Here is a 24,342-nt window from a genome sequence, read left to right as displayed (position 1 = left end):
GTGGTGTTAGTTAAGAGCGTTTTAGAGACTGTTGTCTGCCTGCCCCCCAACTCACACATTTGTGGTATTTATCAATGCCAGAGGGCAGGGTTTTAAAGAAAGATTTTCAGTCACTTACTTTAGACCAAATATGTGAAGAAGGGTAAGATGAAACCTCAGGTTTACTACTAAGTGGTAAGATACTGCAGCTGGATCTAGATAACTTCACTCGAAGTGCCCCTGGATAAGCAATTTAATTTCTGAGTTTATGTCCTTCTCTATCATATGAGACTAGTAGTACCTACCTCATAGAGTTCTTCCTATGATTGAGTGTGAGTGAATCCTTAAAAAGAGTAGATTCTGGTTCTAATACCTGTGGTGAAGATAGTGCGGTCAGGGCATTTTCAGCAATTGGTGGGGGAAAAAGTACTCAGGAAGCTAGCAGACATTGACGGATTTCAACATAGATAACACATTTGTGTCACAGCTCAGACTGAGAGGTCTTGGATGCCCACCCAAGAGACTGGCTGAGCCCAAAACTTAAGTGGGCATTACTTCATGGCCTAGCCACATTCTTCCAGGTCATGAGCATGGTTGTCCAGCAGTACGCAGATAGCCATGTTATTCAATGTTGGAGATTTGTCACATTTTCAGTGCTTAACGGTTTTTAATTCTCAAAAAAGGAATCTCATAGGCGATCTAGTCTCATCCCTTCTAATTAACAGCTGAAGAAGCCTCCCGGTAAACATTGGTTGGCGGTAGAGCCAGAGCTGAAGTCCAGGTTTCCTGACCACGTTCTACTTTTCAAGCACAACTGTCCTGCATTGTTACTTGTTTCTGGTTATGGCACCCGCTGCTGCCAACCCATGGATATGGGTAACAGATAGATGTACGTACACACTCTGCCAAGGAATTAGCCCTGAGCCTGGTGATGCTCAAGCAGGAGTGCAGGCCATTTCAAGAGGCCATGCTCCCATTTCTTTCATGGGGAGCTTACTGGTTTTACGAACACATGACTGAAACCTGGCTCTCATATACTTAGGCATCGCAGGGCCCATGACAGGATTTGTATGTAGAAACCCTCATACACCAGAATCTCACTTTAAGTATTGAAGCTGTGGTCTTCTATGCTTGGGGATACACACACAAGATTCTCATCACACAGCACTCACTCTTCACACATACACATGCTAGTGTAAATTCTTAGTACTGTCCTTGAACTTCTCCCCAGATATCTTCTTCCCATGCTCGCTCATATCAGCAGCTCCACTTGCCTCTGATCCTTTTACACGAATTTATTTCTATACAAGGTTCTAAAAACACCCCTTGGTTTGTACATAAGGTTTTTTTTTTCTTCATTTTAAATTGCTTTATAACAACTGGTTTCCTGATTTTTTTCATTTTCTCTTTTCTCTGAAATCTGCCATGATTTAAAAACAAACAAATAAAAAGGACAAAAGGAAATAAAAATGCCGTTGGCCAGAAGACAGGGTGGGTGGAGAAAAACAAAAAGGACAAAAATAAACATCAAATATGAAAATTCTCAGAGATAATGCATTTATAAACACAGAAATGGTTACAACAAAGATGGCCGTGATGAGTGGGTATATATATATATATTTATATATATATTTATATATAAATCCGTGTCCGGCAACTGACCGTGGCACCTAGGGAGCTAAGTCCAGTCCTTGTGTTTGCCCTGAACTCTCCCTTCTCTGCAACACCCCTTGTTTTGGGCTTTTATAAAGAACACAAAGCTCCCACAGCTCCTCTGGCTTTGGGACTGGGAGACTGAGTATAGGGTCTTGGCTGGCAGAGAAGGGGAGAGGCTCCAAGGAAAACCATAACCCACACTTCTAAGCCACCCTTGACCATTTTGGGGATCTCTGGCCCCTTGGGGACCACATCTCAGCCCTTGCCCCTTTAGAAATAAAGGGGGTCTGACCCCCACCCAGATCTCCCTCTTCCAGCATTAGGTAGGAAGTGAAGTGAGACCACGAGGGGAAGACGGCTCCTGGGGATCGGGGCATGTGAGAAACCTCTGTTCTTTTGCAGGCAAGAATAGAATGGGAGACTGGTTGCCTTTAGGGCTCCCTTCTCTCAGAGATCTGGGAGGACCAGCCTCTAGTCTTCCACCAACCCCAACTTTGAGGATTATGAGGGTAACGAGAGGGTAAGTGCCCACACTGGAAAAGTTTCTATGAGGTCATAGCAAATCCCTCCCTTGAGCACCAACCCCCAATTTTGAAAAGCTATGCTTAGAAGGGGAGGTTGCTGGATTATACTACCAGCGAATTATTCCTTTGCCAATCAGGAGGGCTGATGTTCCTTTTGAAGAGGAGTTGAGAATAAGCATGGTATCCTGTGTAGGAAGGCCGTGCCCGAGGCCCAAGGAGATGGAGCCAAGGCCTGTCAAGGAAGAAGACTTTTCCCACTAAAAGAAGTTGGAGAAAGAAGGGACCAGAACTTCTTTCCCCTCTTCCCAGTGGGTGGCAGCACAGGTCTCTACGAGCTGGCCAGGTGCTCCACCTGGATGGTGCTGGTGGTGACAGTGAGGCAGATGTCCTTATGATGCTCCGCCGTCTTATAAGGGGTCAGGTCAAAGGAACACTGGGGTGGAGGGTTGGGGTTGCTGTCCCCGCCGCCCCCACCCTGGGGGGCTGCCCCAGGGGATTGGAAGTGTGGTGGCTGTGGCTGCTGCTGCTGCTGCTGCTGTGATGCCTGGGAGGCCTGGGCCTGGGCTTGAGCCTGGGCCTGGGCTTGGGCTTGGGCTTGGGCCTGGGCCTGAGCCTGGGCCTGGGCCTGGGCCTGGGCCTGAGCCTGGGCCACTGCTGCTGCCGCCGCCGCCGCCTGCACTTGTTGCTGGAGATCAGGAGGGTTGTGTTTCCGCATATGTTTCATAAGGTACGTTTCCTGAAGGAGATGGTGAAAAAGAGTTGAGGGATGAAAGAGAAGGAGAGAGGTTACTTATAACCAGCATCCTGGGCTCTTATTTTACTTTATAAATAGAGCCATAATTCAACAGAGACATTCTGGAGCTGTGGGCAAGTTCTCCCCAGGAGCCTCTGCCAGTGCTCACTCTTGGGCAGGAAGGAGAGGGGAAACCTTCACTGTCACAGTAGGCATTCAACCTGCCTTGGGAAAAGTGGTCATTTCCCCAAAGATCTTTGAATGGAAGGACTTTGCCACCTTTTCCTGGAGTCTAATGGAAAACATCTAACTGAAATCTTTCTCCCCAAATTGCAAGTTATTTTGCCTTACGTTTAAGTAAAATTAAGAATCATTGCTTAGCAATCTTCCTCTACAGGCTTAAGGAATCAGACACCCCCCAAATTCCTTAGCTACAGATCTATTTAATTTCTCCTCTCTTTATTGATTTTGGTTATCTGGTGCTAGGGAGATTCCGTATAGTCAAGGCAGCACCTCTCCCTCCGGGAAAATGGGGTAGGGCAGACTGGGGTCCTCCTGGCCTGTGGGGAAACGAAGGGCGAGCACGAGCATGAGCACTCACCGACGTGTATGCCCGACTACAGATAGTGCAGGTGTACACCTTGGCGTGTTTCACCGTGTGCGTAGACAGGTGCACCTCGAGGGAGGCTGCGTCCGTGTACGCCCGATGACAATTGTGGCACTTGAAGGGTTTATCTTTGTTGTGCTGCCGTCTGTGGGACTGGGAAAAAGAGGAAAAATCAGGATAAGGGCATCAGACTCATCCTTCCTGCCTCTTTGACCCTTAATGCCAGAGCACTGAGCTGGGTGTCAGCCTGCCAGCTTCTCTCTCCATCTGAAGGTAGTAGGAACTGCTTTCAATAAAACTTGAGGAGTTATAGGCTAAGGAAGAGCTGTAGCTCCTGCGGCATATTCCAGGATCCTGAAAAGTGGGAAGGACACTATGCTGGCCCCACTGGCCCATTGGTTCCCAAGCCAAAGCATGGGGGTGATGCCAGGGAATACCAAGACTTCTCTACAGAGCCTCCAAAGTCAAAACACTTTTCAAAATAATGGTAAGACCACGTTTGCCTTTTCATTCTCCTTCTCTCATGACTGTACAGAGATTTTGTGATGTTTAACGGAGCAAAGACTGAGCATGGCAGGCAGGAGCATCTAGCCAGCTTCTAGTAGGCTAAACATTCAAAACGTGCAGCCAGGGCGCCAGAGTGGTGCAGTCAGTCAAGCATCCGATTCTTAATTTGGGCTCAGGTCATGATCTTAGGGTCGTGAGGCTGACCCCACTTGGGGCTCAACGCTCAATGTGGATTAGGATTCTCTCTCTGCCCCTCCCCGACTCCGCTTATGCACACACACACACTCTCAAAAATATTTTTTGGGGTGTACATGTCTGAAAAGATGTTATATATGTTAACCTGCAATGGGTTTGTTATTTTTATTTTTTTATTTTATTTTATTTTTTTTTTAAAGATTTTATTTATTTATTTGACAGAGAGAGATGACAAGCAGGCAGAGAGGCAGGCAGAGAGAGAGGAGGAAGCAGGCTCCCTGCTGAGCAGAGAGCCCGATGCGGGGCTCAATCCCAGGACTCTGAGATCACGACCTGAGCTGAGGGCAGCGGCTCAACCCACTGAGCCACCCAGGCGCCCCGGGTTTGTTATTTTTAAATGAATTACTAAATATTTTTTCAAGTTTTTCAGTTTCACATTCTCTGTGTAGACATCGACAAAAGCTCTTTGGGTTTCCCAACAATTATTAAGAGCGTAAAGGGGTCCTGAAAACGTTTGAGAACCACTGCACTACTCAAATGGTGCTGTGACCCAAGTCTTAGACGCAAGACCCTGTGTGGAGGGTGGAACATTTACCTGCAGATTGGACAGCTGTGTGAAGGCTTTCTCACAGCCCGGATGTGCACATTTGTATGGTCTGTCACCGGTGTGAATTCTGCATGGGATGAGAAAAGGAGACAGGAAAAGCATGTCAGCAAGGCCACTCAGGGATTGGTTTCTTAACCGACCTCCTCAAGGCCACTCCTGTCCTCCTCTGGGAGTACAGGCTGGGTTTCCAGGAGGTCCCAGCCTCAGCTCCTCTCTCACACTGATCCTGCCACAGTGCCTGATCTCTGCTCACTGCCTCCATCACTCAGCTCAAGCTCCTCTGCTGGGGGAGGAGGGACCAGTGGCTTGGCAGCCAAGAGACAGGCAGTCCATAATTTGGCATATAGGTCAGCTCCTATAGTAGCTGTCCCTGATGAATGTTCAGAAACATAAGGTAAACACACTGGTACGGAAAAAGACATAGAACACTTCTTCCTCGGCCCCCACCATACAACCAAAACCTATTCCCTCAGCCTTGAACACCGCTCCCAGAAAAAGCTTTGGTATCAAAGAAAAGCAGAGAGTTATGCTAATTATGGAGAGTAGCAGTGATATTAATACACATGGCAACTCCTTGGGGCTTTTCCCAGTCTGGCCCCCTAAGGGCAGGAAATGCCTAGTTTAGTACCAATGTGACCTCTTTCCCAAACATTACTGGCCCCTCCACTGAGATGAGCCAAGGACTTGAGGGTCTGTGGACACCTGCTCCTCATCAGGGACTTCAGAGCCAGCTTTGTAACCACGTGCTTTTCTGGACCTCTGAATAAAATCTTGGAAACGTAGCAGGACAGGTTTCTTTGTGAGGAAAGCCCGACTCCTCCTCTTCGCAATGCCAGATGTCCGAGCACTTGGCGGGGGGGGGGGGGGTGTCACTGCATCCGGAAGCAGCCAGATGAGAGGGCTCCTGACCAGGAACTCTGGACTCCATTTCAACTTGAGATCCGCCTAAAGGACATCATCAACTCTCCTGGCTGGCAGGTTCACTTCCTCCAAATTACTCCAGATTCATGGGACAAACAGTGGGCATCCTTATGAAGTAGGAGCTTTTTCATTTTGTTTGCCAGTTCTCTGTGCCTCCGTTTCAGACAGGTTTTGTTTTGTTCTCTATTCCTGGCATCCTTGGAAACTTGCTGGTTGCTGTAGGGCTCACGAGGCTTGTACCCAGCTAAAGTCCGATTATGTCTCCCGTTCATAATTGGTGCCCTAAGGGCTAGTGGTATGGTCTTCTCCAATCACATGCCCTTGCTTTGGCACCAACGAGAAAATCTTGCAAGATGTGCGTATTGGTGTTTGGAGCAAGAGAAATGAAGGCAGAAGCTGTCTCTACCCCGGATGAGTCTCTTTCTCCCATGGGTCAGGGAATGTCACAGTCACTGCATCTTCCCCACGCTGCTTGTGCCCCAGAAAGGTTCTGAGCGTCCGCTTGTGCCTCCAGGGTTGTGGCTTCTTCTTCTCCCAGACGCCGGTCGTATTCTCCTCCAGCCAGGTCTCTCCCCCGCCCCCCGCATGCGGGTTGTTGTGTGTGTCCGGGGCGGGGGGTGGGGAGGGCATGCCAGCGGGGCGGGGGCAGTAGCCCGCCACTCTCCCTTACCGTGTGTGCTGCTGGAGGTGGGAGAGCTGGCGGAAGGCCTTCTGGCAGTAGGAACAGTTGTAGGGCTTGGCCCCCGAGTGGATTCGGAGGTGCTGGGCCAGGTAGGAGGTGTTGGCGAAGGTCTTGGAGCAGTGCGGGCACTTGTGGGGCTTGATGGTCTCCGTGTGCATCTTGGAGTGGATCCTGCCGGAGGAGAGGAGAGGAGGGAAGGGGGGGAGGAGGAAGCAGTTCGACACCATGGGCTCAGCTCTCTGCTGGGTGAAATGATGTTGCTTGACGGATGAGAGCACCCCCTCCTCCCTCCTCCCAAACACACTCCGGCCTGGAGAGGCTAATGACGAGGACACCCAGAGCTAGGTTGCTGCTGATCTTACGTCGGTGGCTAGAATGGCAGTGAGATGATGAAGAGCTGCGACCCCTGGCTCCTGGTCACCTTAACGGTTTCAGGCTTGTCAACCCTCTGCTTCGTTCTAAGGTTATACACTCACCACAGATACCCTGCTTCCAAATAGTAATTTGAATAAAGACCAATAGCGCCTGCTCCCCATGGACCTGAAGTTGAATGCACACCTTGGCTCTGAACTGAAGCATATAGCATAAGCAGGGCCTGCTCTGCAGAAGATTTCCAAACACAGACACAGAGAGAAACCACAAAGACTGTTCCAGACTTGGGGACTGGAGACCACCATTGCCCAGGCCCACACAAACTGCTAAAATACAGAGTTTATTTTTCAGAGACAGTAACGAGAGCAAACAGAGGCTCCCGAAGGGCCATGTTGAAAGGGAAAAGAAACTGTGAGGACAGAAGAGTAGGCTCGACAATGCGGCCTCGGGGGCAGGGGTTCACAGCCAGGCGGCAGGGCAAAACCAAGAGCAGCCTTACCGGGTGTGCTGCTGGAGGTGGGAGAGCTGGCGGAAGGATTTCTCACAGAAGTTACAACTGTAGGGCTTGGCCCCTGAGTGTATACGGATGTGCTGGGCCAGGTAGGAGCTGTTGGCGAAGGTCTTGGAGCAGTGCGGGCACTTGTGGGGCTTGGTCTCGGTGTGTGACTTCGAGTGGATCTGCATCTCCGACTTTGAGTAGAATGTCAGTGAGCACATCCGGCACCTGGGCCAAGCGAGGGCAGTGGTTAGAACTGTCCCACCGGCAGCGCGCTGCACCCTCCCTCCACTTCCACAGAAGCCAGCCTATCTGCTCTTTTACCGCAACTGCGCTCAAAGGCCCCTGAGAGGTGGATCTGCTCTACTTATTTTGGCAGTCTATGCTTTTAATACAGACCCACGCAATACAAATATTCAGTAAATATTCAAATGATCTGACTCCCTAAGTATATAGAGAAACAAAAATTCAACCAGAAAAGACAGGTAAACCTTATTATTGGCTCTAGGCGAATGTGGATTTCATTGGGCCAGGGGTATCGACTAACTTGTTTTCCTTCTGCCTGTAACTTGATTTTGGACTTTGAAAGGGCTCCCTGCCCCAACTTCTTGTGCACAAAGTTCATCCCTTCTCAAGTAGGGGCTGATGAGGACAAACTGACTATACTCCCCAGAAGGACTTCTCTCCTGTCTCTTCACATAATTGCCTTCTCTCAGATTCTCTCCTACTTCCTTTCAGCCAGTGACTCCTAGAAGGATGGGAGTGGAGAGGGATCGGAATTATCTAGAGGGGCTTTTCCAAACCATCTACGTCTAGCCCCCACCTTGGATCCGGTGTTCTACCAGCCACCTCCACCCCTGAGCCCCTGGGCAATCAAGTGAGAACCACTTTTGCAAAGAGCCAAGGAGTGAGCTGTCTCCCCCTCAAATATTTAGGAGGAAAAGATCTGTGAAACACTGAGCTTCCATGCTAACCCTTTCCTCTTCCCTAGCACATGGAGCCGGAGCCAGCACTCTGGGCAGACATGAGCGAATAGCTGATACACTTTCACCCATCACCTGAGTGGGTAATCCTTCCTGTTCTGATGTTGCCCAACCGTATCAAATAAGGAGCCTCTGAGCAAGATAAGCCACACCCGCTCAGACTTTATTGAATAGGAGTTATCTGTGAGCTGGAATGCTCTCATTCCTCAAAACCCTGCAGTGCATAGCATGAGCTGGTAGAGAGGGCAGCACCTGGAAGCCAAGCAAGTGGGGAAAAAGTCCCCTCTGCTCTGGTTCCTCCCCAACTTCTTTCTATCATCTGGCCTCAGGATGGTGTGGGGAGAGGACTTCTGCTTTCTTCTGATCCCAGGAGAATTTTTAGAGAATAAATAAGATCAAGACTAAAAAGAACTCTGTGCTCCTCAAAGGAAAAAATGTGACATTATTTGGGGGTATTATTATTGTTTCTACTAATTATGATTCATGTTTCTACTAAAATTACAATCATTAAGGTCAATTTCTGTTTCTCCAGGCACCTGAAAACTCTGAAGGAAATCGGATTCCCAGTTCGCCAATCCCTGGCTGCTGTCTGGCATGGCCAAATATTATATGGGAGGTGCAGAGGTTCTGTTTATAGCTAGTACAGGCCCAAGGACACAGCCAATGGAAGCCTGGACACTTGGGCTCTAATCAGGGTTCAATTACAGGCTTGCTTATCAATCTAGACCTCAATTTTCTGGTCTGTAAAATGGAGAGATAAACAGCTGCCCCTAGTAGGGCCAGCAAACCCCTGGGCCAGTCAATGGTAAGCCAAGAGTGTTCTTGAATAATAAAACTGCGCTAATGTTAACAGTACCAGTGCTGATGGATGACCTCATACCACTATGCGTTCCACTGAGGTTGGAAACTGGACACCTTGTCACTTGGGGGTGGGGGGAGGTACTAACGTTACAACATAATTTTCCTTGGTTGCTACAATTTCTAGGACAGGTGGAACCACACATTCATTTTTAACTCAAACAAAAGCTCATAGTTTGTGTGTGAGTGTTGAACACACAGCTAAACCCTTAGTATGAAATTAACTACAAGAGAGAAAATAACCCTTTTTATCCAAGTTTTCAACTAGAGAGGAATCTACAAAACTTAAATCCATGGACAATGGACTGGCAACAAAATAAGGAGTCTCAAATGACAATCATAATAATGATAATAATAGTTGCCATTTGTTGTGCCTGATATTACCAGGGCCCTGGTACCAGTTACAGGCACTTGAGACACATTGTTTCCACTCCTCACAACAACCTGGCAAGTATTATCCCTGTTTTACAGAACAGAACGAGAAGGCTCAGGTTAAGTAATTTGCCAAAGGGCAAACAGTTATTCACTACACAAAGCTATGATTCTAACCTATTCTGAGATGCCTCACACTAGAAGTACTCAAGGACAGGCAGACTATATCATCTGTCAGGAATGCTCAGAAGACTAAAACTACAGGGCCGAGGGTGGTGTAGGTGACCATTAACATATTTCTAACTCTGAAATCCTATGAAGCCAGATAAAAGAGCACAAGTCCTTTAATGCAAGGTGTTGGAGGTTGGAAAGCAATCTGATTTAGGAGCTCTGTAGCAGTGGGGAGTCAGCAGGAAACAGCAAAGCCACCACCCCATTTCACTAGGCCAGGGGGCACCAGTCACATCTAACACAAGAATTGGGCCCCTTTGGGGGCACTTAATACAATGACCCTGACAATGACAGTAATAACTTCAAATCACCCCAATTTTCCCCCTAAGATATTTAAAACCAATTTCAGATACTCAAAACATTTCCACATGATAAATGGGGGCCATGACTGCTCTTCCCATTTTACAAGATGGGAACCAAGAGCTAGAAAGAAGGTGACTTGTCCAGACTAACAGAACCAAAGTCCAACAATACCCAGTCAAATGACACTGACCACAGGAATGGATGTGGTTGACCCACACATGCACGGAGACAGGGATTGTGTATGTGTGTGTGCGTGAGATTAAAAAGACTCCTTGGGAACTCCAGAGTTCTGAGTTTCTGAAGAAATTCCATTTACCTAGAATATAATTAGGCGCCCTTGATTTCAGAGTTCTCCTTAGTCACCTGGGTGTGGGGCCAGTCAAGAATTTCAAAAACACTGAGGGTGTAGAAAATGCTACCACGGCTTCCTTCCAATTGTATATTCACATTCTTTCCCATAGTTTGGGAAGTCCAGAGTTAGCTTTAATGAGGGCCCAAAAAATAAACAAGCAAAAGCAAAAACAAAAACAAAAAGAAACCTCTGGCAGAATGAGGGGATCCTAATCCATGTGCAAAGCTCCAAAGGGTCAGAGACCTAGCCCATTATTCTCACAACAACACATTTTCTAGAGGTGTATCTCCATGTCACAATGACCTCACTTTGAGCAAATACATAAAAATCCAGATTTCTACAAAATAAAAGGGACTTCCACTATATGAAATGATATATAAAAGATGCTTTTAAATGAATCAAACTTGTCGGTACCTTTATAAAATGATATGATGTAAACATTTCCAGGAACACTTTTATTATATAAAGTGGGATACACCTGTAATAATAAAGCTACAGTGAACTTTCAGATTAGGAGCTGGAATTCTGCAGTGCTCAGTACTTTCTGCATAGCAACACTCCCCTCACTTTCACTTAAAAGAGGAATTTAAACACTCTGTAGTCATGGCTACTCTCCACGGTAGAAGCGTACAACACAAACACAAATAAATGCTAAATGACAACTATTGCTTCTTTCTTTTGAAGTTCCCAACATTTCAAATCTTAGATGACATATACTCCCAACAAATGGGAGGCATAAACAGAACTCTCCCCATTTTACAGATGAGGAAACTGAGGCCCAGAGAGGGGAAAAGGACTTGCCCAGGGTCACACAGCAAGTTCGTGGTGGAGCCGGGAACTGAATCCATGAGCCCAAGGCTCTGTCCATTTCCTGTGCCGCAGTTCCCTTCGCTCCTAAAATGGGAACAACATTGCCCATCTCGGTACACTAAGGACAGACCCAGTCTCCCAGCCATGCACATCTGCCCCTGTCTGCATCAAAGCTGTGACAGTGGTTATCCCACTCTGTAACCTGGGACCAGACTTCCCAAACCCACTAGGGCCCCTGACAGTTTTCAAGGGGATTAAAAGACATCCAACTTTCAAGGGGCAGGGAGTTTCCTTCTGAAATTCTTTTTGTATATCGCCACATGCAAATATAAGACTATTTGGCAATGGACAACTTAAAGGAAGTAGAGAATCCAAATGACTTTCATGAATTAGAAAGTGAGCAAACAGGCATTTTATAAGCATATAGTCTGGGATGGGGGGTGGCGGGAGAGAAGGGCGATATCCTGTTTCTCCCATCTTTTTATACAGATCCCTCCCATCATCCCAACCATGCAGGGTCAGGTAGTCTCAGAGCTCAGATATGGCCCAAGAACCAGCGGATGGCACGCAGGTTAAGGTTAGGGGCTTATCAGAACAGTTTCTTAGAAAACAGGAATGGAAAGTGTAGAAAGCACAAAGGAGCTGGAGACGGAGTCTGAAACCCAGTCTAAAGCCTGATCATAAGGAAGAAACTCCGTTAGGTCATTCAAAAATTAGTCAATGCTGACAACCCCAAAAAAGAAGGCGTATAGTGGGTCTGCATCCTGGGGAAGAGTCACTAGAGAAGTGCTAGTTGGAAGCTCTACGTTCCTGCCCCACAAGAGAACACCTGACATGCAAGTGGATCTGAGGTGGAAAGCTGTCCGCGTGGAGCCCAATTAAGGGCAAGACACGAAGGGGGTAGGTAAGCTGAGACAGGGATCCTCACCCCTTGCTGCCCTGGCTCTGATCCTTACCTATAGGTCTTGCCGTCTTTCTGATGGTCGTCATCATCCTCGGGGGAGAGGACATAAGGGTCATTCATCTCAGGCAGCCCTGATTCCAGCATCCGCTTCTTCTTCCGGCCCCGAGGGGGCTTAGGAGCCACGCTGCCACCTCCACCACCACCTCCTCCTCCTTCCTCTGTTAGGGTTGATGCTACCTTCTTGGAGAGGTCAGGGACCACCTGCAGGGCTTGTGAGCCAGGGGGAAGAGCTGAGACAATCATGGGAGCCGAAATGGGGAAGGTCTGAGCTGATGAGGCTGTGGTCACAAGGGAGCCTGAGGGGGACGTGATTACCAAACCAGGACCTAGGATTGGGAGAAAAAGGAGATGGTGTCATGTTGTCCAGTCCTGATCCTATTTACTTTCCCCCAGATCATTGTCTAACCAACCCCTCACCACCACCCCCCAGCCCGGAGTATATAGGAAACCCCAAACCCTGTAGAAAAATAATGGTCTCCTAACCCCTGTCCCCACCCCACCCCCGGTAACAGTGAGATTTACCCCTTGATTGACTCCCTTCTCTTCTCCACCTCTGAGAACAGGAGACTCCTTGATTCAGAGAAGGAAAGAATGTCACCTCCTCAAAGGCAGGGACCGCATCTTCTACTTCTTTGTATCCCCCACAATGCCTAGCGCATTGCTAGGCACACAGTAGGCACTTAATAAAAATGTGATTGAGTAATCAAACACATATCCCACTCCCCATGTCCTTGGAGCCCTCCAGCCTGGGGTACTGATCATGAAAGATCAACACCTCAGATTGGAGAAGAGCAGAGTGGCTCACCAGCAGTCATCAGTCCTGTAGACGGCACAGGGACCACGGTGATATTCTGGGTAACAGATGCCTGGCTATGTGGGGTCAGCTGGTCTGACTTGGACTCTGTGTCCATATTGATGCCTGAGGGCAGGGACACTGAGGCAGGCACTGTCAGCAGGGTGGGGTAGTGGGGTGGAGCCAGCCCACAGCCCTTCTCTGGCAGCAGCTGATCCTTCATCTTGTTGATGAACATCGTGTTCTCAATCTAAAACAAAAGGAAAGGGGAGGCGAGCGGGGAGGCAAGCGGCCACCTCTTAAAGGGCCTGATTTGGTCTGCTCCCTAAGCACTTTGCATGATCTGTCCTCCTGGGAGAGCAAGAAGTACAGTATCTTTGTGCTTCCAGAGAGAAGCCAGGACAGAAATGCTGTGATTCTTAGTGGCGAGGGACCTGGTGAAACAGCACGTGATTTATCTTGCTTCAGTCTCCACAATGATAGAACCTATGCTCAGAGTTGAACAAAGAAGGTGAAAGAGAAGGAGCAAGAGGGGCGCCTGGGTGGCTCAGTGGGTTAAAGCCTCTGCCTTCGGCTTGGGTCATGATCCCAGGGTTCTGGGATCGAGCCCTGCATTGGGCTCTGTGCTCGGCAGGGAGCCTGCTTCCTCCTCTCTCTCTGCCTGCCTCTCTGCCTACTTGCGATCTCTCTCTATCTGTCAAATAAATAAATAAAAATCTTAAAAAAAAAAAAAAAAAGGAGAAGGAGCAAGAACCAAACACCACCTACCTGTCCTGAGACTGTGGGGATAGAAGGCCAGAAGTACGGGTTAGAATTGAAGTGAGATTCTTCCATTCTACCTGAAGAGAGAAAGAGAGACCGCGTCACACTCATGACTAACCCAAAGAAATGTAGTAACGGAGAAAGGCAGTTGAGGAATTCCTGGCCTCTTCTTTGGCACCTGACCACAGGGCTGCAAATTTACAGTGAAGATCTCAGGATCTACCATATTCATCCTGGAGAGTCACTCAGCATGAAATCGAACAGAGCCTATCCTACCTCAGATGGCAGTGAAAGAACTTAATACACGTCTCACTTACCCACAGAATGTCACCCATAAGCCAAAGAAATAGACCTGGCTATACTTTCCTTTGGTGACAAAAAGAGAAACTCAAGTCATGAGCAGGGAAAGGAATGTACCCATGGTCACATAAAGTAAATCACTGACCAACTTAGAAACAGCCAGGGTACCTATTCCTGCTCCTCTTTTCCTTTATCCCACAGATCCGTCTTCCTTGAAATAAAACATCTTAAGACTTCCAACTGACATATTTGTAGTTCTGTGCAGCTTGAAAAGGTTCTAGGCCAGAACACAAAATGCCCGAGGGAACTGAAGAGTGAAACTGGCAGGAATCCCAATCAGTACCAGATGATACCTGGGGACCATGCCCCAACAATCCCACCAAGGTCTCTGTAGCCCCGCACTGGGTACCATACATGCTGAATGGAGCAGTGAAAACCTGGAATTACCACTCTAAAAGAGGTGAACCCTCTTTCTGGATGGCACAGAGGTTAAGCCTCTGCCTTCGGCTCAGGTCATGATCCCAGGGTCCTGGGATCGAGCCCCGCATCTGGCTCTCAGCTCAACAGGGAGACTGCTCCTCCCTCTCTCTCTGCCTGCTTCTCTGCCTACTTGTGATCTCTTTCTCTGTCAAATAAATAAATAAAACCTTAAAAAAAAAAAGAAAAAAAAGGTTTGAGCACTAGGAGTAGCAGCAGCACCCCAGATTTCTACTTACAGGATTCAGAAAAAGGACCACAGTGGACCAGAATACATAACACAGTACTAGACGCCTGCCTTGTGATTCTCAAACACGATGCTTCTGAGAGTTCAAGTTCTTCTCTGTAAGTGGATGATAAAGGAGCTTAAAGCTTTGGGAGGAAGGAATAAGCAAAAAGAACAATCCCTCAGAATCATGTTGCAAGTCACAGATGGATACGGAATCTAGGCATCCCACCATTTCCCCATTCCAATCACTTCTCCTAGCAAGGTAGTATGTTAATGGCAATTATTCAAGAGTAACTTCCCCAAATCCTGGACCCAGGAAGTTCCAGTCCAACAGAAGGGAGGTGAAGAGGGAGTATGACACTGCTGGAATGGGGAAATGACCAACAGCTGGAAATAAAACATTAACATCATGCTGCTAGTCTGAACCAGAAGCAACGAAGATTCAGGTCGGGGTCGGGGTCGGGGGTGGGGGGGAGAGGACCTGTGACTTCCAGCCATGAGTGGCTGGAGGATGTGCTGGAGGCAGATACCAGAACCACTAAGTACTAGAGGGTACGTTGGGCATAGAAACCAGGTTTGAGGTAGATTAAGGAAACTAGGAAAATCTGTAACAAAGAAGGAGAAACAGAAGGGACATCACTCTAGATGTAACCCCTCCTTCTCCAGAAATCTTACCACTTTTCCTGCTCTATTAAACAGCATTCTCAATTTTCACAAAACCTATAAAGGGAAGCAGAACTGAATTGCAGCCTACTCTTTCCTAAAAAGTAGCAGAGGAGAAGAGAGGACTGCACCAAATCTGTGAATACAACTTTACACAAATAAGGCTCAGTATTAAGTGATCCCAGAATCAACCACAGGCACGTCCTGCCCCCCAACTTATAAAATATATCCAGGAACAGGGGTTCCTGGATGGCCCAGTGGGTTAAATTCTCTGCCTCTGGCTCAGGTCGTGATCTCAGGGTCCTGGGATCGAGCCCCACATCGGGATCTCTGATCAGCAGGGAGCCTGCTTCCCCTCCCACTGCCTGCCTCTCTGCCTACTTGCGATTGCTCTCTGTCAAATAAATAAATAAAATTAAAAAAAAAAAAGGTTTTAAAAAAAATACATCAGAACAATCTCCAACACAGGTGCCAACCTTTTCCTTCCAGCACTAACTTTACAAAGGGGCCTCGGATCCTTCTTAGGCAACAGAAATCAAGAAATGATCAGATCAGTTTAAAGCGATCCAATCCTGCCAAGCCCTTTGGGAAGCAGGGGTCACATCTTGGATCTTCCCACGATCTCGAACACAGAACTCCTCACCCAGTATGCAAGTCCACATTTAATGGACTGAATGACAGTGGACTCTATACATACAGATTTTGAAAACAATACTAGGGGCTTAAATCATAACTCACAACCCCATCTGTCTAAACTTCTAGCTGAGAGAAACGACACATACAAGAGTAGCGGCATATGATGGCAATGAAGTAGAGAATTAGGCTGGCCAGTAAAGAAAGGAGGGTCTAATTTATAATCTCCCCCGAAGGAAGTAAACACATTAGGGATGTGAAAATTTAGGAGGGAGGAACTGAAAGCCTGAAAATAAGACTATCTTCAAATAGGGTTCTGAGGCATAAGGCCCCTCCCTGACAGTAAAGATTAGATCCATTCATACTGTCCTACTAGTGGCTCAGGTGAAAACACTTTATGAAAGAAACAGCCCCTGTGGGTTCTTTACCAAGGGGGCACACAAAGTGATGTGGCAGGGGGTGGCTGGGTGGCTCAGTGGGTTGGGCCTCTCCCTTCAGCTCAGGTCACGATCTCAGGGTCCTGGGATGGAGCCCCGAATCGGGCTCTCTGCTGAGCAGGGAGCCTGCTTCGCCCTCTCTCTGCCTGCCTCTCTGCCTACTTGTGATCTCTCTCTGTCAAGTAAACAAATAAAATCTTTAAAAAACAAAACAAAACAAAAAAACCAAAGTGATGTGGCAAACAGGACCATGTCACCACTACCATCACAATGAACATCTACTAAGTGCTCATTGTGTTCAGGAACTGTTCTAAGTCCTTCCAAGTACTTCACAACGATTGCATCATTTAATCCCCACAGCAACTCGTTGCAGTAGGCAGTGGGATCCCCACGTTTCAAACGAGGAAAGTGGAGTCACAGAGTCAAACAGTAAATATTAGGGCGGGGATCTGAATGCAGATACCAAAGGGCAAGTTAAGAATGGGGGTTCTAGAAGAGACCAAACCCTACAACTGAAGTACATACTCTCTGACACTGTGACTTGATGCACCAATTAAAATTTACATTTCCAGGAAGGGACTATACATTTTTGAGAGAGTTCTCCATAAATGTTTCCAAATATGAAATTTTGGTAACAGCTAAAAATGCAGTTAAAGAGGATGTTCTCTGTCCACAACCTGGGAGACCTCACTTGGCCACCAAGGTCATTGATTTTAGAATGACAGAATCTGAGTAAAAACACCAGACCATCAGAGGGATGAACCTGAATAAAAGCCCTCTCCACTTCCCTGGATACCTAGGCTATCACTCTGCTTTGGATCTTAACAGAACAAAGTGGGAGACAAGAACCACAGCTGGTCCCCGGACACAATGATAAATGTGACTCATGGGCTGCCGATGAATATGTCTGCCCCAAAGAATGGGGGTACATGGAGGGTTCTGCTCACCCAACTAGGAGCAATGTTTGCTTGCAAAATGACACCTCTATGCTACACTACTGTTCTGAAAAGACTGACTTCTATCCCTATCCCTGAAAGGAGATCAAATGGAGAGGCAAGAAGAAGGCTCTTGGGGAGCCTGGGTGGTTCAGTGGGTTAAAGCCTCTGCCTTTGGCTTGGTCATGATCCCATGGCCCTGGGATCAAGCCCCACATCGGGCTCTCTGCTCAGCGGGAAGCCTGCTTCTCCCTCTCTCTCTGCCTGCCTCTCTGCCTACTTGTGATCTGTCAAATAAATAAAATCTTAAAAAAAGAAGAAGAAGAAGAAGAAGAAGAAGAAGAAGAAGGAAGGCTCTTGCCAGAATATAATGTAAATGGTGCCCCCCTGCAGTTGTGTAACAGGGTGCTCCTGGCGCCAGATCACTCGAGACCTTTTTACTGTCCATTAACCTCTTAACTTTCTATGTTTCATGGAACAATTCTCCTTCCCAAACCATCCCAACATTCAAGCAGGCATATACCAACAGTCTTAAAACCTGGAGAAGTCCAATGATATTATGGGGAAACCCCATCTCCACAGAGTGCCAGTTCTGATGGTTATGCCAATATATCAACGATAATAAAAAGAACTGATTTATCCTAGATTGGGAAGGAAGTAGAAGGCTTTTGTTACAGACCCAAAGAGCAGGAAAGAAAGAAAAACAGTAAGTAGAAAGAATGTTGACAGATTAAAAATCTGGGTTCTAATTTCAACTTTACTACTGCAGCATACCCCAAGCATTCTGTTAATAAAAACGAAGGTTTACTATAGTTAAGTTGAACAGTATTTTTCTTTCAAGAGGGTCAAGGAACTATGCATTTCTTTTCCAATCTCAAAAAAAATCTTCGAAGTACTGAGGAGGTGAAGAAAAAAGACAATTATTAAGTAACACCCACAAAACATTTAGTAAGACCTAAACTCTTACACCAGGGCTTTGTCCGTCAGTCCGTCCTTCCCCAGCATGACCAACCATCCAGGAACAGAGATGCCGCCACCTGCAGCATGTGGTTTTGGTAGACATGGCAAAAGGCCATAGTCTTTTCCCCTGCACTTACTATGTTTTTAAAAAATTGCTGCTTGCTTTTCAAATAAGCCCCTATTTTTCTTCAGGAAAGCAATATTCCCTTAACACAACAAGTCTTGAGAAAATCACAGAAGACTCTGCGGCAACCAAGTGTAGTAGCTGGAAAATGAACCTAGAAATCAAGACTTCTGGAATCTAATTCTAGGTCCCACATCAGTGGTTGACTCTGAATAATTTACTATTCTACTAAGTTTCTATTTGGGTAGAGGATGGAGGAGAATAAACCCCTTAAAACAAATTCATAAGGCATATGGTGATGGGAGGCAGCTCAAAAAAGAAAAAGAAATAAAATGCTTCAAGTGCTCCCAAAAGGAAGAGAGTTAGGGAAATACTTCCATGTGCCAAGGACTACTAGTGACAATTACTGACAATTACATAAAGACCACATAATTACAAAGGCACTACCCAAGAGTATCAGGTCTATAGCCTCCAGCTCAGTAATCATCAACTAGAAGCACTAACAATAGAGATGCAAAGAACAATCAACTCAACTCACCTATAGAAAGAACTTGAACCCAGGGACCTCAGACGATCTATGGAGAAAAACTGCTCCAAAATGCATAATTGCAGAAATGCTGTAATATTAGCTAAAGAACTTGAAATGAAGAAACACAGAGAGCTATTTTTTTCTCAGTAAGGAAACAAAATCTTTTCCCTCAGGTTCTAAGGGCACTCAGCAAGGGCCATCTTGATAGAATTTGGGGCCTTCCTCCATCTGTGAATTCTTCCAAGTACAAAATAACCCAGAACAGGTTTATCCCAATTCTCCTGGGAAAGACCATCACACCATGCCCAAACACACCAAGAAGACCACTATGACCACAAAGTTGGCAATCCGCGCCAGCAACTTCTACCCTGGGTACCGCTGGACCATGGTACTCAGTACTCTGTGGGAAGAAGAGCACAGCCTGTCCTGTCTATTTCACTACAAATGATGATCTGGGAAATATAAGGGGGGAAAAAAAAGTGGGCAGGGAAAAAGGGGTGGGGCAGTTGAAGAGGAAATATGCACTTAATATTTAATTATCAACATGGCCCAGAAACCTATGGGGAATAAATTTTATAAACCAGACTGGAATTAGTCCTCAGAAGAGATCGCTAGGATTATAAGCTCTGAACTCAAATACTTTTGGGTCTCACACTGTCATTTCAGACTAAAACTCTACCACTATCAAACCTTGTATTCTGAATTCTTCCACCAACTTCTGAGGTTCACTCCATACAACTTTACCCACGAATGAGGGTTTTTTTTTTCCCCTGAAAACTTAACCTTGACACACCAAACTCAAATAAACCTGTGTCACAGATTTTAATCACTCAACAAGTCCACTTGAAGCACCCCTCTGTGACATTAATATGAACCCCACTCTAAACTCAGCTCTGCTTGTTCCAAATACAGAAAAGCAATTTCACAAGCTATACCACAAGGACTATACTGGTGACTGGGGCTCATTTGTCCCTGAAGCAGATAAATTTCTCCTTTGGACATAATGCAGCCCTACTTGGTGATTTCACTCAGGCATTTCACAGATCATTTCTGAATACTGGTGGGAACAGAAAGTGATGGGGTAAAGTGCTAACTTTTTACACAAAAATTTCCTGGGCATCTTCAAGAGATAATTTTTCTCTCACATCAAACACAAGTATCACAATTGCTATTACTAGAAGAATTCTGTCACACTGTCCCCAAAAGCCCATTTAATTATGACCCCTTTTCCCCCCAAACCAGAAAAGCCATTAACCCAAAATTGTCTTACCCTCTCTCTCTCTTCCTCCTGTCGTCTTATTCCTTCTCCTTTCCAGGGCTCCTGAACTTTCTGTAAACAAATTGTCTGGGTTACTGGGGCCAGTAAGGGTACAGCTACCAGAGGACCTGCAGAGAACCTCAGGAATACTTTGACACTCAGCAGTCAGTCTGGAAGGAAGACAGACCCCCCAAATCCAAAGATGCAATGGTATAATAAGGAGAGTAGTGCCACCCACTATGCAGATAGGAGAGAAATAAATTCAATTCCCAGGAACTAAGATGAACTCTATCACCAGTGTTTGGGTTCCACTCCTGGGCTCGGACACTGGCTCTTCTTCGTTCCCCAGGGCCACAGGTAAGCAGGGGTCATAAAACAGAGGAGTTAGAGACAGAGATGGGCCCCTGCCCCCAGAGGATTGGCTCAGAAGACAAAACTGAAGACTAGGGGGATGCACAAGCCCTTGTGTCAGGCACAGTGCCAGTTCAGGCCCAGCCACTTCCTCTGGCCTCCCCCCCCACTTCTTCGAGGACTTCGCCCCTGCCTACCCAAGGCCTTGCGCCAAGAAGTACCTCCCTCAGCCTGCACGGGGGTCTATCTATTGGACACCTCAGCTGTCCCCAAAAAACCTTCGCTCCACTGAGACAGCCCCTGGGAGCCTTCTCCTGGTGTCGCCCCCCACCCCTTCCTCAAAGACCCTTCTTTGGGACGTCCCTCCTTCCCCTCCAGGGAGCTGAACTCTGCCACCCACCAGACAGACACCCGCCCCCTAAGCCCCCCCATTCCTCCCCATCGCCCGCTCCTCCACAACCACTTCCGGTTCCGGGACGGACACACATACAGTCACACCGTGGACCCCCCCTTCCACGCCCCCCCAAGGAAAAGGGGAGGGGGGAGGAGCAGAGAGCTTGGCGCGCGCCGGCTGCAGCGTCGCGAGACTCACCCGGCGGCGACGGCTGCGGCGGTGCCAGAGCCTGAGCCAGAGCGCGGGAGGGGCGGCGTTTGCTGGGAAAGGAGGGAGCCGAGTGGGGCGGGAGGACCAGCAGGGGGCGAGGGGAGGGGGGAGAGCGCGAGGCGGAGCGCGCGGGCACGCACTTTCGGCGCGAGACAGACCCACACACACGCACGGAATGCGCGCGAGACACCCGCAGGGCGGGGGCGCGAGGCAGTGGGTGGCCCCCTGTCTCCCTCCCTCCCCTAACACTCACCCGGAAGTGGTGCTGCCGCTCGTGCTCCCGAGAACCCCGATTCCTCCACGCCCCCTCCCTCCCTCCCTCCCTCCCCCCGACAGACTCGGAGTAGAGCTGCGGCGAAGAGAAGGCGGGAGCGCCGGAAACGAAAAGGGGGGGAGGGAGGGAAATGGCAATGCAGGGGGGGCGGTAATGGGGAAAGGGGGGGAATGCAAAGGTCGAGTCACTTCCGGGAGCGGCAGAGCATTTCCGGCGCTGCCAACGCTCCGGAATACTCCGGGCAGAAGTTACGACAAGTAGGGGCGGAAGTGGCTTCCGCCCAGGGACGCGCTAGAGCCCTTTGTGGATGTGACGCCACAACGGAAGCGAAGGCGGGTTCCGCTGAAGGCAGAAGCCGAACCTTCAGAATTACGGTCCCGGGCTTCCGGAGGGGACTTCTGGGGAAGTGGGAGGGTGAAAACCGACAGGTTTATGAATTATACATCAGGTACGGGGCGGGAGTGGGGGGCGGGGGAAGGTAGGGATTTCTAAAAGACTATGGATTCGTTTTCCTTCCTTCAACGCGCAAGACTGATAGAGGAGGTTACCATTATTTTTTGCTATACTCCCAAGACTGTCTCAATGCTTTGAATTGTGGGAAAGGATGAGGATGTGTCAGTCGTTTTCTGAGGTCCCTGCTTAGGCCCCCAAAGTAACTGATAACCTCTCCCGACCACACCTTTGTATTCTTGGCTTAGGGTCTCTGTGTTCTTGTTGCCCTATCCACATCTCTATCTCCTCACCCTGCTCTACTTTTAAATAGAGCACTCATCCCCCCCCCCCCTACTGTATTGTTTGCTGTCCACCTCTTCCTGCTGGAATACCGGCTTCATGAGGGCAAGGGCTTTGATTCGTTCGCTGCCGTATCCTCAGAGCCTGGCATTTAGTGAGTGGTCAGTAAACGTTTGTCGCAGAAATGAACACGGCATGAACTCTTTGAGGAAGCCTTACAGGATTGCTCGAATGCATAACGGTTCTGTTCTCTGAATTTCCACAGCATTTAGTCTGTACCTTTTGTTGCTCTTTTAACTATTTCATATATCTGACTCTTCAGCAACATTGTAAGAAACGGTCTCGTACATGGTATTCTAACCGCTGCTTTTCTGAGTACATAGTAGATGCTGAATATATGCTGTTTGAGTAATGAATGCTGCCTGCACCCCGATCTGGCAAGAATCCCCTTGGACTGAGCTCTAATTTGGCTGAAGCAGAACCGAAGTCCTTCTTACTAACAGTATTAGCCCCTTGCTGAGAAAGCAAAATAATGCAAATAAAAATAACTGTAATTTTCTCTTTAGGGATAATGAAAATAAGATTCTGAAGATTTAAGTAATTTTTTTTTTTCAAAATCACAAGGAAGTAACAAAGGACACCTAAAAATAAACATTTAAGTTAAAGGTTTAAATAGAAGATATGTATCCTAGGTTTGTAATTATAGTTTGTGTCCCTTTGAAAATGTCTACTGTCCTGATCACATTTTTGGGGCTATTCACCCAGTCTGTATTAACTGAGTAGCAACAGTTGGCAGGATAAGATCTTCAGGGCTTGGATGTGACCAGACCTAGTTGCTGCATGGGTTGGAAATTGCTAATTCCAGAAACATTGACTTTGGGGGCTGAGATAGAAAAGTGGGAGCAAATTGTAGTAATCACTCTAATTCCCAGTTCTCCTCTTCCATCCTAGTTCTTTTCCTATTTTCATTAACTGGTACTCCCAGAGCCTCAGTGTCCCCAACTGTCAGCCCTGCTCCTGCCCTTGCTATAAGAAGCCAGTTTAAGTGCTTTGAACTTCTTACAGAAGAGCTTTAGAGATAAATGTGGGGCGTAGGGGGAGGAGGGCTGTTAATTTTAGCCTGGGGTTTTCCAGCTGGCACACTGTTTCCATCTTGAATCACTTCCACACCCTGAGCTCTGCCTGGGAGATCCCTCCTCCTGGGGGCTTCCCCATTTCCTGGTTTGGTCTGAGCCATAATGGTAAGCCTTCCAGAAAAATGCTTAAGAGAAGACTGGCTGAGTCATTTGATGCAGCTTAGGAGGCAAAGAAAGCATAGTGATGAGAGATGCTGGTCCCAGTGGTGCTTGTGATGTGTGGCCTCCAAGAACCAAAAGGGTAGTATGGCCTTTGTTTGTGTTCTTGGTCTGTCACTAACCAGAGACTCTCTGCTCAACCACTTGCAACCTTCAAGGACCTCCTAAGGCCCCATAGTCTGTTTCAGTTTCATGAGAGATAAAGGTTAGGATCTGTTCCCCAGGACCTCCCAACTCTTCATGGTTATCCTGACAATGTGATCTAGTTTGGGACATTTCCTCTAGGAAAATGGGAAGACGAGGATGTCTCCTTTTTCCTCTGTCTCTCCCTGCCATCTGACTTTCCATGGGGAAGAAGGACATTTAGGGAGAAGGAACAGGTGAGGAGTTCGCAGTGTCTTGCTGGTGTATTTTAATTTATTTAAATTTAGAGAAACAGCAGGCTAATCAGGCAATAATTAATTCCCTCTTCATTAGGGGCCTTCATGCGTGCCTTTTGCATATGGATGAGCCTCGGGGTCACACTGTCCCTCAGAAGAACTACAATTGCAGAGAGTGATAGAGCCCTGGCATGCTCTCCAGGCACTTGAGCTCCTTCCCCTTCTAAGCCAGTGCTCCTCCCCTCACAAAGACTACCTTACAAAGACTAGATTCCTGGGGTGGGGGGGGTTGGGAAGAGAAAGGTTAGTGAGGCTTCTTCTCCCATCCACCTTAGATCCCTACCTCACCACCCCCCCCCCAGCTGACCCATGTCCTCAGCACTTCCTGCACCCTCAGGTTCCATCCACCCTTCTCCCTCCTCCAGCTGCTGCTGGGATCACTGAAGGCCCCACT

At 47.6% G+C, this 24,342-nt stretch overlaps 1 protein-coding gene across 14 annotated transcripts; it reads right to left on the bottom strand.

Moving 5' to 3' along the window:
* Positions 1-1,259: 1,259 nt before the first annotated feature.
* ZNF384 (zinc finger protein 384) lies at positions 1,260-21,663 on the bottom strand. 14 transcript variants are annotated; one of them, XM_059403693.1, is made up of 13 exons: positions 21,461-21,663; positions 21,196-21,257; positions 20,265-20,324; positions 13,714-13,784; positions 12,958-13,195; positions 12,675-12,722; positions 12,145-12,478; positions 11,180-11,272; positions 7,283-7,507; positions 6,400-6,582; positions 4,797-4,875; positions 3,494-3,652; positions 1,260-2,895 (listed from the first exon to the last, which is right to left on the bottom strand). In XM_059403693.1, the coding sequence occupies exons 4-13, from the start codon at positions 13,777-13,779 to the stop codon at positions 2,488-2,490; spliced, it is 1,833 nt and encodes a 610-aa protein (XP_059259676.1). In that variant the 5' UTR covers positions 13,780-13,784; positions 20,265-20,324; positions 21,196-21,257; positions 21,461-21,663; the 3' UTR covers positions 1,260-2,487. The 14 variants fall into 14 exon arrangements, with proteins under 14 accessions (XP_059259676.1, XP_059259682.1, XP_059259681.1 ...); XM_059403699.1 differs by lacking the exon at positions 21,196-21,257 and adding an exon at positions 14,724-14,827; XM_059403698.1 differs by lacking the exon at positions 21,461-21,663 and adding an exon at positions 14,724-14,827 and having other exon boundaries at positions 21,196-21,454.
* Positions 21,664-24,342: the final 2,679 nt, after the last annotated feature.

This window comes from Mustela nigripes, chromosome 6, assembly GCF_022355385.1.
Source record: "Mustela nigripes isolate SB6536 chromosome 6, MUSNIG.SB6536, whole genome shotgun sequence".
In the NCBI taxonomy this organism is placed as follows: domain Eukaryota; kingdom Metazoa; phylum Chordata; class Mammalia; order Carnivora; family Mustelidae; genus Mustela; species Mustela nigripes.
Note: the sequence above shows the minus strand (reverse complement) of the source record. Positions and strands in the feature narration are given on the sequence as shown.